Source organism: Ostrea edulis, chromosome 2 (genome assembly GCF_947568905.1).
Source record: "Ostrea edulis chromosome 2, xbOstEdul1.1, whole genome shotgun sequence".
In the NCBI taxonomy this organism is placed as follows: domain Eukaryota; kingdom Metazoa; phylum Mollusca; class Bivalvia; order Ostreida; family Ostreidae; genus Ostrea; species Ostrea edulis.
Window position 1 is genome coordinate 7190151 of NC_079165.1, and position 20732 is coordinate 7210882.

At 34.3% G+C, this 20732-nt stretch overlaps 1 protein-coding gene across 1 annotated transcript in view; it reads right to left on the bottom strand.

The window, feature by feature from the left end:
- LOC125678614 (uncharacterized) overlaps nt 1–17463 on the bottom strand; it is a 22983-nt gene extending 5520 nt beyond the window's left edge. Inside the window, exons 1-13 of the mRNA XM_056157492.1 lie at nt 17346–17463; nt 15356–15588; nt 15177–15263; nt 13541–13894; nt 13329–13396; nt 11928–11991; nt 11485–11670; nt 11259–11380; nt 10430–10602; nt 10192–10242; nt 9817–9831; nt 3886–4088; nt 819–979 (exon numbers count right to left, since the gene is read on the bottom strand). Of these exons, the coding sequence (XP_056013467.1) occupies nt 819–979; nt 3886–4088; nt 9817–9831; nt 10192–10242; nt 10430–10602; nt 11259–11380; nt 11485–11670; nt 11928–11991; nt 13329–13396; nt 13541–13894; nt 15177–15263; nt 15356–15588; nt 17346–17406 (1778 nt within the window). The 5' untranslated portion in view covers nt 17407–17463. The remainder of the gene's footprint in view (nt 1–818; nt 980–3885; nt 4089–9816; nt 9832–10191; nt 10243–10429; nt 10603–11258; nt 11381–11484; nt 11671–11927; nt 11992–13328; nt 13397–13540; nt 13895–15176; nt 15264–15355; nt 15589–17345) is intronic.
- Nucleotides 17464–20732: the final 3269 nt, after the last annotated feature.

Genomic DNA, 20732 nt, shown 5'->3' on the forward strand with positions numbered 1-20732 from the left:
TGAAGATAACGAACAGTGACCAATCTCATAACTCCTGTAAAGGTGAAGATAACGAACAGTGACCAATCTCATAACTCCTGTAAAGGTGAAGATAACGAACAGTGACCAATCTCATAACTCCTATAAAGGTGAAGATAACGAACAGTGATCAATCTCATAACTCCTATAAAGGTGAATATAACGAACAGTGACCAATGACCAATCTCATAACTCCTGTAAAGGTGAAGATAACGAACAGTGATCAATCTCATAACTCCTATAAAGAATAAAACTGGAGAACAGGACAAACACGGATACCAGATGTGAGGTCACGTGCCTAGGATGAGTAATTATCCCATGTTAATTGGTCACACCCATCGTAAGCCATGTGTGTTGATCCTGTAAACGGGGTAAACCATAGTCTAAATATTTTTGGAAAAGATATGGATATTCCAATGTTCCATTTTTATTGAAGCAGCTGTATATAATGTCAAAAGCCTAGTCTATTGAAAGTATCTTGCCTTTGAGAACTTCATATATTTTGACTCCCTAGGTCGTAGTAGAGGGTTCTTTATTATGAAATAGTATGCCGTAACACGATACCTCTTTTTATTGCTATATTTGAAAACCCGTGAATTTTGCTTTTGTTATCAGACGCGTGCTGGTAGACAAATCACTTTTTGAAGTTTGGTAGTCGAACCTGGAGGACTTCTTAATAGCAAAGTGAACACACTAAAACTAGAATATCGTAAATAATTGTAAATATAAATATACATGTATGTATATCACCATTAAACTTAAACCTCTCTTCATCAAAGGGAAAATATAAAATGTATTACCCATTAATAGAGAAATAATTATAAACGCTGTTTCTATGCATGTCTTGGTAGCTGCTGTACAAAAGTCGACCACTCGAAAACCAGTTCATGTAGTCGGTTTCCTCTCCATCGAAAACAAGCTTCATGACCACATTTCCTTTTGAATATAATTCCACTTTCACCTGTTAAAGAATTAAAAAATTATTTTCATTGATAAACAATCTATTTTTCCATAGAAAGACGGATATGCATGTATTGATAATTTCTGAAGTTTATCATTACAAATGTGTAAATTTACTAAACCTTTTTTTAGCAATCCTATACTTTCAGAGAATGGTAATCGGGAATGATTTATTGTGATTTTACGCTGTTTTGGCAATATTTCAGCCATTTTACGGCAATTATCTAATTTCGTTGTGAGTGTTTGAGTTTCTCTGACGCCCCCTCCCCCGTGAGCTTACTCTTTTTCGAAAATCATAGAAACAATCGTTTGCGTCTCAAGGGTGTTGTGATCCTTGACACGGGACACCCTTTAAAGACCCATCCCACGGATATAAAAGTTTAAAATGCGCAAACAGATAAAACTACAGATCATTTCGTATGTATGAACAGTAGTCGAACAGTTGTATTATAAGAGTATTCAATTTTTTTAATGTAAAAATCGCATCACTGTTCGTTATCTTCACCTTTCATTCTTGTAAATATTGTATAATATAATGATTGTCATTATTTGTAAAAAGCTTTTGCATTGATTGCATATTACCAAAAACTATATCCCGTATGGGCATAACATCACTGCATTCTAAACGTACACACACACACACACACACACACACACACACACACACACACACACACACACACACACACATATATATATATATATATATATATATATATATAGGCAAAATATTAAATAAAATATGACAACACGTTGTAAAACGTAAGCGCTTTCATTTTTTAAAAAAATCTTCAGACCTTTTACATTATGAAAATAAATTATATTGTTATGACGTGTCTTCATATTTTATTTAATATTTTACCTACTGATTACCGGACACTAAGACAATTTTTCACATTTGGATATATATATATATATATATATATATATATATATATATATATATATATCCAAATGTGAAAAATTGTATATATATATAAACTATATATTGTATATATATATATATATATATATATATATATAATTCAATAAAAAAATCAGGAAAATATACAGTTCCAAAATATATTTAAATCACTAGCGCTTTCTGGATTTTAACATCCATCCTCAGGTGAATACAAATTTTAAATAATGAATACAAAGTTGTTTATCTTAGAGACGTCTATTGTGACGTCATGACGTCATGATAGTCTTTGCGAGGAGGGAATACATACATGACGTCATAATACAAAAAATTCGGGAAAGGTGACTTGGACAAAATAAGCATGAACATTAACATGATAAAAGTTGATGAATTAAGAGGTTTAACAATCAGAATTGATTAAAGTTTGTTTAGTTTAGGAGAAAACAGTTTAATGAAATAATTTTCTTTAGCAAGTCTAACAACTAACAGCGAGGATGCGTGTCCATCGCCAACAAATTAACGATCCCAGTACAAGAAATACCCCATGCAGCGAACACTTTGACAACTGTGCTAGAGGCAACTACAGCGTATTTCCATTTTATAAACTTAAAACAGAATCAACATCCATGAGACTTGCTAAAGAAAATTATTTCATTAAACTGTTTTCTCCTAAACTAAACAAACTTTAATCAATTCTGATTGTTAAACCTCTTAATTCATCAACTTTTATCATGTTAATGTTCATGCTTATTTTGTCCAAGTCACCTTTCCCGAATTTTTTGTATTATGACGTCATGTATGTATTCCCTCCTCGCAAAGACTATCATGACGTCATGACGTCACAATAGACGTCTCTAAGATAAACAACTTTGTATTCATTATTTAAAATTTGTATTCACCTGAGGATGGATGTTAAAATCCAGAAAGCGCTAGTGATTTAAATATATTTTGGAACTGTATATTTTCCTGATTTTTTTATTGAATTATTTTGACTGTGTGATATCAACTCTTTCTATTTGGATTATATATATATATATATATATATATATATATATATATATATATATATATCTATATATGCATTCAGGCTGAAGTTTTCCGTTTAGTAGGTAAGAATGGGTTAATTTTAAATGTGCTATGCGTATTATTGACGATGTTATACGGTTTGTGTACTTTGTTTTGAATACAATAAACTTTACTTGTGTCACAGTAATCCCAATAGATTTCCCAAAGAGAATTTACATATACCATATAACATTTTTTGCGTATCACAAAATTTGCGAAATACTCCCCAAATACTTATTTATTATTTACGTAGTTCATTGTTAGCAATTCTCCAAGCCGAAGTTTAAGAGTTACAAAGTTTCAATTTTGTACTGAACAAACATTACTGTTATGTGTGTTATCACTCCACAAGTTAACAAAGTGATAACACCTGGCAACATTTCAAGATCATTAGTAGTACACCTGAGGTGGTGAGTTTCTACTCACTGAGTTATTCGTATCTTCTAAGTAATGGTACACACTCCGTGTAAATGTTATGCGATTTTAATTGTTTACGATTAAAAAATACTCGCTAAGAAAGCGAATATTTTAAATAAGTGTAAGGAATTTTAAAGTGTGCCATTTCATATTGATTTGCATTTTTTGCCTCTTTGCTTTGGTGTTGCCACTTGCAGCCAGAGATACCAATATGACTTGGGGTCCAGCAGAACTATTTTATCTTGTTTAGTTAGAAGAGAAGTTTAAAATATCTAAAATATATGGATGATCAATATTCATGTTGTTTATTGACTATTCACATGATATTCAAGAATGATGTTTGATATTCGTATTGAGCAATTGGATATATTCGTCCTCATTTACTCTCTAACTATATTAAGATTTCCAGTATGTTCTGAAAGTTTTATAACTTTTCGTTACTAGTAACATTTTGTGCTTTCACTTGCATGATCTCACTGCCTCGTCCAGAGCATTACATTCATATCATTTCTAGATATATGTACCTTTTGAATATTCAGAGAATCCCATTGCTTTATCAATAAACTCGTGAGATGTCTGGAGGTTGGAGACACGGTGTCTAAAGTATCACCTTCTGGTAAGCAACCTAGTCCTGGTGTGCAATATGATAATTTGGAAAGATCCCTATCCCAAGCATCGAATACCCTTTCTCCATTTCCAGCTATTGCCTTTAACACCAATATCCAGTCTGAAATAACAATTAAATGTCTTCATAATTATCTATCTATTTTACTGTTTTGTACATTTACCATGTCAAAAATCGTTACAATTTAGTCAATCTTAAGAGATGAAATGTATTCAATGTTAAAAAAAAACGCAGTACTTTTGCAGGTTTACTAAATATATCCCAGGGTTAAAAGCAAGCAGCATGCGTCTCATTTCTATACCACATTCATGCATATTTTTGCTTTCGTCAATATATCTTCGCTATATTTGGAATCGGCTATAAACCAAACCTAGAAGGCTGTCGAGACTGCAAACGCATATACATGTAATCATCATAGGAATCCTCGAGTAGATATCATCTTGAAAAACGGAATTCAGTAATCAAGTTGATGTTTAATGATTTTAAACAGTCTCGTTTAAATTCAGAGTTCTATGGTCAATCAACATGTAAGTGTCTTATACAATCTGTCATTACGTTGAATTCTGTATGATGTGTTTTATGTCTACCTTAAGCCGTTCTTTGCGTAATGGTTAATCAACTTGATGAAGTTGAATAGTGTAGATAAAAATCTCCACCGAGGGCCGAAGGCAACACCAACAACTTATTTATGTTACTTTTTAAGAAATCTTTTAATTGAGCATCAATTGATGGAAAATATTCAACTATTCAATTGAAAAAAAGGACAGTAATGAAAGCACTTAAAACAGTCAGATTATGACAAGATATTGAGAGATATGGTATGTTGTATGCACACATATATTTACTCAACAGTGATGTTTTTTCATAAAAATGCTATCACAGAAATTCTTAATTCATTGCAAATTATGTCATCATAACAACCATAGAATTTGCGAAATGCTGACTTTAAATGAGACTGTTGAACACCCGGTGACATCAAGTTGTTTGTCAGTAGCATGTCTCGATTAAAACTGATCATAAGCAGAACAAGCTCGAGCTTTTGCGTATCGACTCAGTTGAGAAATATAAACATCACATGCAGGTGATGATGGGGTATTGCTACATAAATATGGGAAGTTGACGAGGGAGAAGCTGAAATCATCCCGTTTGTCATATAATTGAGTTCTTAGTTTGCTGTTAATATTCATTTTCAAAATAGCTAGGTACAAAGCAGATGTAGAGGACAGTGGTGGGCCAGTTGTTGCAGAATCTGAGACTGCATGTTGATTTTGGCGGATGTACCTATCCAGTTTGTTCCATGCATGTTCGACAGGGTTCAAATCTTGTGATTACCAACAAAGCACTTAGATTTTGTCTTTTTGCAGAACATCACATTTTAAACGAGCGGTATGTGATCTGCCGTAGTCATATTGGAATACTGCTCCGGGATGCTGCATTGTATATTGTAACCACATGTGGCTGTATGATTTTTCAGTATGCCGTTGAGCCGTCAAAGTACCTTGTTTGTGAACCAAGTATGTCCTGTCTCTATAGGATATTGCTGCCTAGATCATAACACTACCCCTCAAAAACGATCATCCTCCTGGATGCAATTTTGCGCAAAACGTTCATTTTGGCCCCTATACACTCTGAGTCTACCGTTGGGCCTCTGTAGTAAAAACAAATCAAGAATTCATCGCTCAACGAAACTGCGTCAGCCGTGTTTCGACTACACTTCATAACTCTGGCTGGCGATGTTGCGGAGTCAGAACAATGCCATGAACAGGTCTGTGCGCTCTAATCCCAGTATCCCGTAGTTGATTGCGAACAGCCTTATCTAATATTCTATAAACCCTGATGCTTTAGATGACGCTGCTGTGAATCAATGACGAAGATGACGAAATTGGATGAATCGATCCTGGTGTTGACGTCACACATATCAGTGGCGGATTTAAGGGGGGCAGCCGGCGCCCCCCCCCCTAAAATTTCTAATTTAAGGTAAATCGTGGTATCTTGTTTAGAAAAATGTACTAAACAATAAAAGAAGCAATACTTTCTTCCACTCCCGGAGAAATAAATGAAATCTTTTGATTTCTTTAATTACTTTATTGGGAGAACTTAATTGTTTCCAGAAACCCTTAAAATTTGCGTCATTTTATTAATTTCACCTCGAGGCGGCCCCCAGACCCCTACCTCATAAAGTGGCGCCCCCGTAACCACAATTCCTGGATCCGCCCCTGCATATTCTACCTGCTCTATGATGATCATTTTAGCCATGTTGTTGATATCTGCTCCAAAAGTGAAATATGATGCTTTGTGCAACATTAAAAATCCTTTGCAACTCCAAGTTGTGATACACCTGCTTGCACTCGTCCAACTCCGTTGCTCATCATTCAGACGCGGCATCTCTCAAAACTCGGATTTATTCGAAGACCAAGCAATAAAAAATCGAGAACCCATGCATGATATACTACATGTGCATGAATCACGTGCATTAGAAGCTTGCAACAATTGAGATTACTAAGACCGATCTTTGGATTTTATGAAAACACCTTTCCTTGTCCTCTAATTCTATAGAATGTCTATCCACTAGTACATGTTTCACACCTAGAACTAAAGATTTTAGCGTGTACCAAATAACGTGGTACACCCCAAGTCCAACCTTCATGGTTGGGTAACCGTGCCTTTGTATTTTTATTTATTTGACTCATACTTATCAATGATTGGTAACAATCAAGGAAGGGCGTCGCACTTTCTGAATTCGGTGTGTCAGTTGCCAGACGTTTTTTTAATAACTGTTTTATTTACAAAATTTTCACTTCACACATACACTGTTGCATACATATGGGAGATAGGTTACATGGATATTTTCATAACATATTAAATTCATTTTAAAATACGAACTCAATAACATTAACTCAAATACTGTCTACATTTCATATTACCTTATTCTTTTATGTAAGTATATGTATGATGTAAAAATCTTTTGAGAGAGAGAGAGAGAGAGAGAGAGAGAGAGAGAGAGAGAGAGAGAGAAACATAAGTATCATTTTCTTGGTAAGAGATGTTGATAAGTATAATAGATCTAGATATAATATATCTATTGATCAAACACAAAAAAAGAAGCACATACCTATTTGATGAAAAAGTACATATAGACCTACTTACTAATCATAAATTTTCACATATTCTCTGCCAGTGAGTTTCATATTCATCATATCTACAGTTTCGTAGCAGCAAGTACTTCTCAACCACAATTATGTCCGTAACTATTTTTCTAATCGCACATATATGTACTTGCGGACTCTTGATATTTACAAGAAAAATATATTGTTTTACTATAAGTAAAATCAAGTTTTGAACTTTATACATAAATGTATGTCTATTACAGTATTTACCAAATAGTACAGTGAACTTGTCAAAATTTACAGGGATATGAAACTGTTCTAAAATTCATTGTTCAACATCACATCATAGCTCCTTTATTTGTCTGCAATCAAAAAAAAGAAGATGTTCTAATGTTTCGATATGAACACCACAAAAGCTGCACATTGGAGAGTCTTTAATTTTCAGTTGGAATAAATACTTGTTGGTAGGGAGTATTCTATGGAGTATCTGAAATTGCAGTCAATGCAATTTTGACTCTTGTGTAACTTTGAAGGGAAGTTCAAAATATTATTCCAATTACTTTCAACAAAATCGTACTCATTTTCTTTCTATTTTTTTACAGAAGTAATTGTCTCTCTTTTGTGTGCAAGATAATATTGTATATATCTTTACATCCTTTACTGTTTTTATAGAAGAGCATGATAGACTTTGGGAGTATTGTTCCTATTAATTGTTTTCCAAAGTGATTAAGAAACTCCGCTAATACTCCTTTTTTAAGTCCAGCATATTCAACAAAGTTAGTTTTTATGTTTAACTTAACCATATCTTGTAATCTTAAGAAATTTTCATCACTATCAAGAAGATCTTTGATGAAAACAAATCCTGCATTGTAATAATGTTTCAGGAAGATTGATGTATTATCTATCTTTACTTTTGGATTAAACTATATGTGTTCATTTAGAATATAAGAGTCAATCTGACTGTTGATATTGATTATTTTTACCCAGCTTAAGAAAACATCTTTCCAAAACACATTATTTATTCTTTTTGATATATTTGAAATGAAGTCAGACCCTTTTTGCAGTAACTCTGATACTTTCATTTGAAGAGTTGACTCTAGTAGTTTTATCTATTTGGAATCAGCATGAAATAATCTTCTAATCCAAGATGATTTTAAGGCCACTATGAACTCAGTATAATCAATCAGTTTTAAACCTCTAAATCTATAATCCTGGGTAATCGTGTTTTTCTTATTTTTATGTGTACTACCTCCCCAAAGAAATTTAAATAGCTCAATCTCAATTTTTTTTAAGTATTCCTGCCCAGGGTTAGGTAGGGTTAGTATCAAATGATTAAGTTTAGGGATAAGTAATGATTTAAGAATTGGTAATCTGCCAAGTGGTGTTAGTTTCCTTCTTTTCCATTGATCTAATAATTTTGGAATGGTCGATAGCTTTGGAATGTAATTATTATCAATCATTTCCCAAAGGTTTACATAAAATTTAATTCCTAGCATTTCAAAGCTTGTATTCTTCCAGTTTAATTTCCATCTAGAATGGTGAAATACATCTTTTGAAAAAAATTTTGCTCCCTATCCACACCATGTTAGTTTTTGAAAAGTTTATTTTTAATCCAGAAATATTTGCAAAAAAATCTAGCTCCCTTAAGATACCACCCATGGATTCCAGTAACTCATCTGAAATTATAGACCCATTTAAAATTGCAAGACTTGTTATGGAGCATTGAACAAATATTTGGGAGGCTTGGGCGACCAACAAAAACTAGAGATCAGACATGCTCTATTTAAGATATATTTACTCTCTCTCTCTCTCTCTCTCTCTCTCTCTCTCTCTCTCTCTCTCTCTCTCATGTATCAGTCATGCCCATGACTAATACTTCATGAAAATAGTATAGGATGTGTACTCACCATCTTGTGTTCTTGCGTCGATCACAAAGTAATACATCCACAATCTATCATTTGAAACAAAAAAAAGACACAGGGACAGTTTTATATCCCTCTAGCAGCATATCTGATCTCTTTTTATTGGTTACCCAAATAGTCTGTTTTTAAGATCATTTTCAGAAATGATATCTAGGAAACGTATGAAAATATTTTCTATCATGCCCGAAAATGTCTAAACAATAGTTTTAGTAAGTTCTTAGCTTAAATCCATTTGAAAAGACATGGCAGACACTCGCCTTGAAACATGGGTGAAGATATATTTAATGTGTGTCACAGTTGTACTTTATAAGTGTGTTTTTGTAGAAGCCTTTACTGAACGTGATACAAGTGATTCTGTGGATGAACAAAATCTGTTGAGCGGTTTCCGAGGAGTTTACGTCCATAAAGTGTTCCTATAGTGTATACGTAGCATGTTCAAATTCAACCAAGTCCCATAACTCCTGTAACATTTATCGAATCTATAAGGCGGCGCTTTATGATAACTATGGTAACTAACAATCCTATACAATTTTACAAAATATCTTGAGTGGTTTTCGAGGGGTTGCGTCCACAAAGTGAAGTAAGACCGACGCACGGACGTCAGTATTTCTATGTACCCTTCGGCGTTGCAACAGGGACAAATAATGAAGCAAATATACTACATGCATCTCTTGCAAGATTATGTTACATAAGACATTCATTTGAAAGAGAACATAATGAACACAGTATGGTGACATTTTTCAAAACTTTAAATAAATACTTACCAGATTTTCTCTCTCCTATAAATAAATAAATACTTACCAGACTTTCTCTCTCCTATAAATAATAAATGCGTATGATGAATACATGAATTCAAACATTTCTTGTATCCTTTAGAATATTTATCTCATATAGAGACGGCGCCAGCTTCAAGTGAAGTACAACACATTTAGACATATTTATGGCACCCAAAGCCGTATCTTTGTGACGTTTGCCATGACACGGGACTTTAATTTCTAAGGTTAAACGAATCAAGGTACAAGTGACTTTGCTTTTGATATCAGGAACATGTCAAACGTGATTTCTTAGATTTATCATTGAAATCGATAATCGAACCCGAGACTCCCTATTATGAAATGAGATGGATAAGAGTAAATGTACAAATACTCTTTCTGTCTCTATCTATCGAATACATACCTATCTTGCATAAGTGTGAAAACGGTGGAATATCTGTTATTTTAGACAAACCTAAAAATAAAAGATCTGTCAATTTTCTGTTTTAAAAGTAATACATTTAAAATTATATCTTTAGGAATTTCATTATTACAAGAACGTTGAAAATGTAATACTATCTGCATACAGAATATAGAAATTTACAAAGAAGACATTTTTTCTCCAATGAAAGAGCGTCATTTCATTCTGAGGCAAAACTTACAAATTTTGTCGTCTCTGTTTGTACACATGGTTGAATTATTCAGTGGAACATGATCAATAAAGTACACATCTGGACGCTCCCATAGGCATGCACAAACAGCATAAGTACCATCAGCAAGTGCCTGGAGTTTGTTTATATCGTTTTCGGACATCTCAAAAAAATTGATAGGTACCCTTTTCAAAGAAAGGTTCTATATTAGTCATTTTATTGCTTTGTATATACATATTGATATATGTGTGTTTGTGTGTGTGCGTGCGTGTGTGTGAGGGAGATTAATCTCACAATTCCTATACAAGATACACATATGTACAAAAAGACCCGGGCGAAATAGAGACACTCAGAAAAACAATAACACATTCAGTTTCGGCAACACTTGAAATTTCACGGAATAGCAGTTCCGAACATGATGATGAATGCATAAATAGCAAACATTAACAATACATGGATTCTTTTCAGCACCCTGAGATATGCTCAGTCAATTCCATTTTTGGATTTAACATTTTACCAAATAAATACTATGACAAAGTGCATGGCTACAAATATTAACTCTTATTCTTTTCAATCTCTTTACTTTAATAAACTCAGGGTATATGATGAAATATCTTCTATATGTAATATAGAGACACATTATTTTCACCATTTTGAAATCAACCAACAATCAATCACATGATTGATTGGTCAGAATATTGCTGCATTCTGCTTTTCGTGTTCCTCACATTATGATGTGAAGAAACATAATACATGTACCTTTGTAATTGTAAAAATATATGTTTAGTATCAATGCTTCATATTTCAAACTATTGCTAGTCTATCATTTTATCCTACATACCCATTTAAAATGTTCTCCGCCACAGGCAGTCTCTCCACATGACAAATGTAAACTACCAAGAAAGCCTCGTTATTTTTAATATATTCCGTTACACTTATTCTTATTCCAGGCAACAACCGCAACTGTTTCAATACAAAACCGGCGTTATTGTAAACCGATATACATAAAAGATACACTATTCTTTTTATTTTAATTAAATATGAATTCATGTATTTTTTTTTTTTACCTCTGTAAAGTTTCTTGATGAATCCTTCCAAACATTCACGGATATTGCTTTATCGTTGCATCGTATAAACTTTTTTATGACCGGAAATTGGCAGGCATCAATGATGAACATATCCCCTCCTGCTCTCGCTGCCAAGCCACATAAACGATTATTGAGGCCGCTGGATTTCGCTCTTCGTGTCTGAATCTGGAGGAATTGTAAGTATACGACCAATAAAACAAAGCCTAAAACGTTTTACCCGAGAATGTCCTTCAATATATGATTTTTCATTAATTAACTAATACATATGTATTGAACACTTGAATTCCTAATCCCCAAGTTCACTGTGTCCTAAGTGGATATAACTGTTCAAAATCCTTCCGTTCAAGTTCAGTCATAAACAGATATACATAAAACGGATATCATTGAGCGCATTTTAAATTCCCATTACCTTTAGTACATACCTCAAAGATGTTACCATATTCATCAGAAATGTTCAGTGCACTAAATACACTTGTAGAATTGTACCTAAAATGAAATGAATAGACGAATGCTAGATTAATAGAAAATATAAATTACTTTACTTAATATCGATTGATGATACCTTAATACACATATACACCATACTTATATCACTGTATCATTTCTGTCATATTAACATTCAGGCATTTTCAATTTACTTGTCTTTGTGATTAGACATGTACAGTCTCATTTAAAGTCAGCATTTTGCAACGACCTAGTTTGGCAATACAAACTGTCATTGGGTTAAATACTGTCTGACTTGTTTCATACCGATTCTTAGGCCGGTTTTGGACTCATTTTAACTACGGATTATTTCGTTTACCCCATCAAGATATAGTGTTCACGACGGGTATGACCTGTTGGTAGGATATGCTACTCCTCATAAGCACCTGATCCCACCTCTGGTATATCCAGGGGTCAGTGTTTCCCCTGCTCTTAAGCCGTATTCCTTATTGGAGTTATCAGCTTGATCATTGTTCATTGTTTTCACCTTTTCATCAAATATTAAAGGGAAAGGTACCCCCTCCCAAAAAAATTAACATAACAAATGATAGGATTAATTATTTGATAAAAATTTGTAATACTACTCTATTGATATGCTGCCTCAATAAGCGTCAGTAATAATTTAAAAACGTTAAAAATTGAAATTCCCACCATCTATAGAGGCTGCCATGATGTGGAACTCTTTTGTATTCAACACTAGAAAAATCAATAATTTTAACGTCACACCGTCTGTTCCGGTTTTGATGAGAAAAATGTGCATGTGGTAGATTTTACGAATAAAGAGTTGATGCCTTCCTGTCAAGCGGTTAATTAGACTAATGCGAAGGGGAAATGTGAAAAAACGTTTTCCTTCGATATTACTGACCCAACCAAGTCATCTGAAAAGAAAGACTATGTAAACTGTGGATTCATCATTTGCGTAATGACAAGTTGAGGTTCGAGATATTTCTATGAAGAAATATACCATCTGCCTGGACTGCGACTCGACTGAACGTCTTCTTTTTTTAATTTCTTCTTGCGAAAGAATGGGTTCAAATATATACGGCCCCAAACTTAACTGTTCGTGACTTGTCATGTTTACAGTACTGTTTATGAAATAAACCGGATCCGACGGTATGACGTCATAAATGAAACTTCAATGGCCGCTATCTTAGTGGCGGATATTTCAAAATATATGATTAATATTGATTTAATCGTTTAGCAAGGACTTTTGTTGTTAAGGACTATCATTTACAATATCAGTAAGTAATACTTTATTCATAAAAGCAACAATGTGGTTAGGTTTGCCTTTCCCTTTCAGCAAAATAACATAATAAAACATGATTATTTTGAATACATACAAAAGTTGGTTGTCATTCTCATGCTTGCCGCATGTTGTTGACGACATATGGTTATCTAATATGTAAACCTGCAAAAAAGTTAAAGGGCATAGAATTAAAAAGAAATCGTTTAAAGTATAAAGGGCATCATTAGACTCAATTTATTAGAATTAAGCGACATTCTCCTACACGTACACAATGCTCTGAATCATAAAATGACGAAATAAAATAACCTGAACAGATGGCAAAGTTAAATCACTCCATATTTCATTGGAGGTTAACTGTCCTGTTTTTAGTTGTATAAGTCTGTAAGGCAAATATTGGCGAGAATTGTCGTCATCGTGAGCTATCACAAATTCATGCGTGTCATTCCAAGTCTTTTGCCTTATAGACAGCCCACAATTATTCAGACTTCTACCGTCAAGAGTACAATTTCCATGACTCAGTCCCGCCATTTGTATGCTAAGCACACAGTTCTGTACTTCTAAAGGAGGCGTGGAATAATAGGCACAACCAAAGGGAACAGTTAATCTCAATCGAATCTTTATTGCTCCGCCACGTCGAATGGAAAGAAAAGTGTTATCTATCTGAAAGAGGACAACAGCAGTAGTCATCAGCATGTATCAGCAAAAATGGCAGTACTTTTTCCGCCGAGTAATGATGATTAACGAGTTTCAGAATTTGGCTTGAACGTTCCAAACGTTCAAACTATCCAAGCTTGCTACATGATAGGTCTGGAGCTATTTCTTTCGGTCGTTACATGATATGTTTCAGGAACCACAAAGTATACACCTTTCCGTAAACAAGCGCAAAGCTGTATACCTTCTACACCCTGTACAGGACATGTGTTGGTATATGTACAAAACAGTCAATATAGCTCAAAAAGGTGAAAGGGAAAATTAGCAGACATATGTCTCTCTCTCTCTCTCTCTCTGTATTTTGTCATGTGTAGAGTTTCTAAAAGGTTAATTCGAGTGCACTGTACGTAGGCATTTACAGGAGTTTAAAATATACCTTAAAGAATAAATAAAAACAATCGATATTTCTTACAATCATCAAAACCAAATTTGGCGCCAAAATATTAACAAATAGTTTGGAGTATGACCTTGTATTTTCCAGATATATGTAGGTATTTATAAATGCATATCAAAATATATTTTTTATAAAAACAAAAACCAAATCTTAAATTCTATTAATTATCTATTTTGTACTTAATTTGCATTAAAATTATGAATTCCCCAATGAGTATCTCCTCAGCTGCCCAACGCCCATATTGAATATACTACACTACACCAAACTCCTATTGACTGTAAGATGTAAACCAACTACACCGGGTGTTAGGTTTACTTTAGGTTTACATGATTCATTTACACCCTCCCGTCCTTTGACAAAGAAACACAAAATCCAGTCCTAATATTACAAAAGACAACCATCTTTAAAATGACTCCGGTTTATCAGTTACGTTTTCAGGAATAAAGAGTATTAATGGCCATTGTTTGAAAATTTTGAGCTCACCTTTAGGTCCTGCACAGACCAGTGAAAGCAAAATTCTAGATTATCTACCCTAACTGATTCTACCAACTTTAGTGACAAGTGATCTTTCATTTTCTGATAGAAAATCAGTCCTCATTGAACGATATACATGTATATGAAGTATAGAAATGGATAAAATTGCTACCGGTCTTCATCACGATGTCCAAGAAGCTTTTGTCCTGTTCTTGATTTTGCATTCTGTATAATATTTATGAGTTTCATCACTATTTGATATCATTACCATTTTCACATATAGGAAAGTATAGTAACACATCCATGCCAACTGATTGATTCAAGTGACAAAAGAAAAGGTAGTGTATACAAATAGTTTGATACCTGAATTCCAGCAAAATAATCGTCACTTCGTTGTGAAAACACGTCTGTATTGTTCCCAGGAATGGTCATTTTTACTGCACATGATATCTATTCATAAAAATATTTAAAAGTGATGGATTTTTATCTTCAAAACCAATATTCAATGACAATTTGTTTCGTTCAACGGTATGGTAACCAACCTTTTTGTTTAACTTGAGGCCATTCTCCTCTGTTAAAAGTGTCTCATTTATATTATTACTCATTGCAGCCGAGCTTGAGAAAGTAAGTATTCCATCAAGATACCAATAAACCTGATATACAGCCAAGGGATTCGAGTTTTCAAAAGCACATCTGAAATATAACTCTTCAGTACTTCGTCTTCCTCTAAACTTTTCCCGAGTGGAATATTCAACGGATGGCTTATCTGTTTGAGCTGTAGAAGAATGTAAGTGTTATTTTTTTTCATGCTTTGTGCTTTATATTTGAGACCTACGAAGTCCAAAGACAAACATTTTGTTTCGATTATTGTTAGATATATTGGCCAAGAGAAGAGCAATGATAAGGTTTTGCTTTTTCATTAAGAATATATATCACAGACACGTTTTCCAAAGTGAGTGAAGGCAGGCGTCAGAAGTTGACATTTTTAAATGTCTTTACAAGTAAATACCTTTAATCATGGAAACTAGTTCTTAATACCGCCTCAACTCTGTTTTCACACGCTTAGATGTCTTAAATCGTAGGGTATGGGGGGCTTGCGTTTATTCTTGTTACATAGGTTGAAACCCTATCTTTCAACCCTCATTCTCCTCACGCACTACTACTATCATACATAGTTGTGGTTATTCATCCAATGAAAGGTGACGATAACGAATAGTAATCAATCTCATAACTCCTAAAAGCAATATAAAATAGATAATTGGGCAAACATGGACCTCTGAACATACCAGAGGTGGGATCAGGTGCCTAGGAAGAGTAAGCATCCCCTGTCGACCGGTCAAACCCGCCGTGGGACTTACATCCTGATCAGGTAAACGGAGTTATCCGTAGTCAAAATCAGTGTGCCAAGAACGGCCTAACAATCGGTGTGAAACACGTCAGATAGCATTAGACCCAATGATAGGTTGTATTGACGAACTAGATCGTTATAACGACCATAGAATTTGCGAAATGCTGACTTCAATCGAGACTGTTGAAATCCCTGTACCATCAACTTGTTTGTCATTATCTTGCCTTGATTAACTGACTATACGCAAAACAAGCTCTTGCGTATCGAATCAGTTGAGATATATAAACACCATATGAAGGTGATAATGGAATATTGCTACATAAATATCGGAAGTTGACGATGGAGAAGCTGAAATCATCCCGTTTGTCATACAGTTGAGTTGTCAGCTTGTCATCAATGTCTACTATATACCTTAATTTAAATGTATATATATATTAAAAGAACGAAAAAAATACAGTGTCCTAGTCTTAATTTTGTAATCTTTATAAAATTATGAAATTGATCACTGTTCGTTATATTCACGTTTTCATTGTCAAATACATAGCGTGGCAGCCACCCACCCTTTCCCTTTTGATTCAACGTGTGTCAATAAAACACTTAATTCTCGACAAATTTGCTCTCAAGAACTAGATTAAGATAGGTGTAAAATTATAACCACTCATCCTTCTGTGGTATAGATTCAATTCTTTACTCCCGCTAATGCTTTAAACAACAAACTGTATAAATGAAGTACATTGTAGAGGTCTCGATAGAGCATTATCAATATTTAACGAACGAAATTTCCCTAACTTTCCGTAACTCGACAAATTCTCTGTAATGGAATTCATTTTCCTCCTTTCCTCGCAATATACATTTATGTTAAAGGTCTGGATCTAACCGCTATATACGTTTTGTCACTGGATTCCATGTTGCAATGTTTATATTCCACGTGTATGCATCTGAATACCGAAAGGAGAAGGCTTAAATTTTATGGACCATCACAAGAAGTATTACGTTTTGCTATGAAACAAGAATTTTTAAGTTTAGAAATGTATTATTTTCGCAAATCTCATATATTATGTACATTCAACAATGCAACAGAATTTGAGAATGTTGCAGTAGTAAAATTATAATTCCATGATTTTGGGGGGCAAACTGAATTGTAGTGTTTCTGTAAGTTAAAAAATGCATTAATAATAACTTACCAGAAGCGTGTATCGCATTAAAACCTATCACCAGCAACACCACGGCGTTTTCCCAATCCATGTTGTACACTGGAGTCAGTCTTTAAACTTGAAGTATTTTCATATAGAATAGCCTCACTACCTGACAAACTATTATCCTGAATACGGCCACACACGTACATGGTTTTAAATAGGTTTTGTAACTATATATTGATTTTTAAGATAAACATACATTGATTTATTTTCATCAAATATTTGAGCAAGTCTTTACCTGAGACACGTAATGAAAAATTTTCAATTTTACGTTTTCTGGCATAGAGAATGGTCTTTATTCTTATATGTTCAACAAATATACATGATATTGCTATACCTTGATTGTCAAATAAATGATTTTTTTCTGGAAAGAATACAATCGATACTCCTGAAACGTTTAGGTCCGATATTTCATCATTTACTTTTGGTGCAAGTCTTTGTTGAACGATTTCCTATCCTCAGGATATCGCATACTTTCATGAGGGTGAAAATAACGAACCGTAATAAATTTCATTACTCCTATATGGAATACAGATAGAGAGTTGAGCAAACACGGACCCCTGGACATACCAGAGGTGGGATCAGGTAATTAGGAGGAATAAGCACCCCTTGTCGACCAACTACATCCGCCGTGAGCCCTTTATCGTAAACGGAGTCATCTGTAGTCAAAATCGGTGTGAAAAGAATGGCCTAATCATATAATTGGTATATATCATGTCAAACAGCATTTGACCCAATGATAGGTTGTATTGGTAACCAAGATCGTTATAATGACCATATAATTTGTGAAATGCTGATTTCAGACGAAACTGTTGAAACCTCTGTAATATCACCCTGTTTGATATAAACGTTTGACGTTCTTCGAAGCATGTTCAACAATTGTGGATGGAATGCTAAGTTTCTTGCATTTTACATTCAACGAGTATAGACATTTCAGAAATTGTCTCTGTTGTATTATAAAAACAATCAACATTATCTTTTTGATGAAATGGTATAAAGACAAGCACCTGTTCGTTTTTTATGCTGGTCTGCCTTTTCGTTCTTCATAATGTTACACCCATCAGTGAAAACATTATGTACATTCCTCGATATGCAAATCTCACTAAACACCTATCCATTTTGAATCGCATCATAACCGGTTCCTACAAAGTTCCCAACTGAAATTGAGTTTTAAGTTTTGATGTTGAGGGTTTTGGACCCTGGCCTGCGTCAGATGATGGAGGAGCTTGGGTCAATGATAAGACCTCGTATTGGAAATGAAGACCATCACATAGGTCTTGAATTAGTGTAAGAATTTACAAGTTTACATTTCTTTTGATTTTGAATGCGACTGTTCAAACTCCTGCAACATCATCTTTGTCAGTAGTATGTCTCGATTGAAAGAAACAGTTCCAGTATACTAAATCGGCGTTGTGATATTTTTATTTTCATGAAGATCTTCTACTGTATTGTTTCTGTATTTTTAATTGGATTGCATTTCATTTCTTAATTAGGGCTTTTCGACTTCGGTCGAAAAGACCTATTGTTTTTGTCATTTTTTATTATTATTCTTTTTATTCTCAACAGATTTCTGTCAGCGTTTTCCAGAAAACGGTGGTGGTCAATAAGGAAAAAGCTTTACAAGATTCTCGTAGGAAATATTACTGTGTTCTGTAAATAAGCTTTTAGACTTGCGGATCTTACAGTTTCTACAAGGATACAAAGCTCTTTTGATTGGGACGAAATATGTTTGCAAATATACATCATAATATAACGCAACCTTAGATTTAGATTCATAGAACTTTGAGTTACAATAGTCATGACGAGCTCAAACTTCCAGTTCCTGTCGTTTTCGAGTTATATAGGTCCCAGGTTTTTAAAAAGGGGGTATCAATTAAGGTATAACATATTGTTATTACTGACAAACTAAACACGTTTGCCAAGTTTCATTGAAATATATTAAATACTTCCGGTTCTATGAATCTTTGAATTTCCTTTTGGGAGTTTCAATGTTAAAGAAGTAAAAACGGTTGCCATGTTTTCTCAAAAGCCTCGCAGGCAAACCTTGTGAAATTCTAAAGTAAACATCCCAATATAATGTTCCAGACAGGAAAGGGTTTTAGAGTGATTCCTAATAAAGAATAGGAATCTGTAGGGGTCCATGTTTGCCCAACTATCAATTTTGTATTGCTTATAGGAGTTATGAGATTGATCACTGTTCGTTACCTTCAACTTTCATTTAGCAAAATAAATGGCAGAAAAAATATGCAATTAAATAACAACGTTCAAAGAAGACGTTGCATTTTATTACATTTTATGGCCAAACAACTTTCCCTAGTTTTAACCTGGTACAAAAGAGTTATATGTATGCAAGGTGAAGATAACGAACAGTGATCAATCTCATAACTCCTATAAACAATACAAAATAGATAGTTGGGCAAACACGGACCCCTGGACACACCAGAGGTGGGATCAGGTGCCTAGGAGGAGTAAGCCTCCCCTGTTGACCGGTCACCCACCCACCCCCACCCCCGTGAGCCCTATATCCTGATCAGGTAAACGGAGTTATCCGCAGTCAAAAACAGTGTGCCAAGAACGGCCTAACAATCGGTATGAAACACGTCAGACAGCATTTGACCCAATGCGAGCTTGTACTGACGAAGTAGATCGTTATAACGACCATAGAATTTGCGAAATGCTGACTTCAATCGAGACTGTTGAAATCCCTGTACCATCAACTTGTTTGTCAGTAGCTTACCTCGATTTAAAAACTGATCAAGATATAGTGCTCACGGGGGTGTAACCGGTCAACAGGGGATGCTTACTCCTCCTAGGCACCTGATCCCACCTCTGGTGTGTCCAGGTGTCCGTGTTTGCCCAACTATCTATTTTGTATTGTTTATAGGAGTTATGAGATTGATCACTGTTCGTTATCTTCACCTTGCATGTGAAAGTGAAGAAAAAATATTTGTAATGTATTGTGAAGTTTGTCATTTCTCATATATATTGTTTACAAGAACTCGGTCAATCTGTGACATTCATGACCCAAGCAGCCAAGTCTACAATTTTTCAAATGCATACAACTCGCCTGACAGCTCGATATCATCATCATCATCATCATCATCAAATCAAACCATATAACGACAGATAAGGCTGAGGAGTAATCAAATGCACTATGTAAAATAAGAAGAGAACTTGAGTTACTTAAACAATAAAATTCTTCCTTTGTTGTTTTGTCGGGTGATGAAGGTACATATAGCGAGCATTGCAGAAACAATTCATAACCCACGTAAGCGGTTTATGCATTTTTCCTGCAATGATTGCTACCTTTATCACCCGATGAAACAACAAAGAAAGGCATGCTATTGGTTATATTTGTATGCATTGTTTTAATAT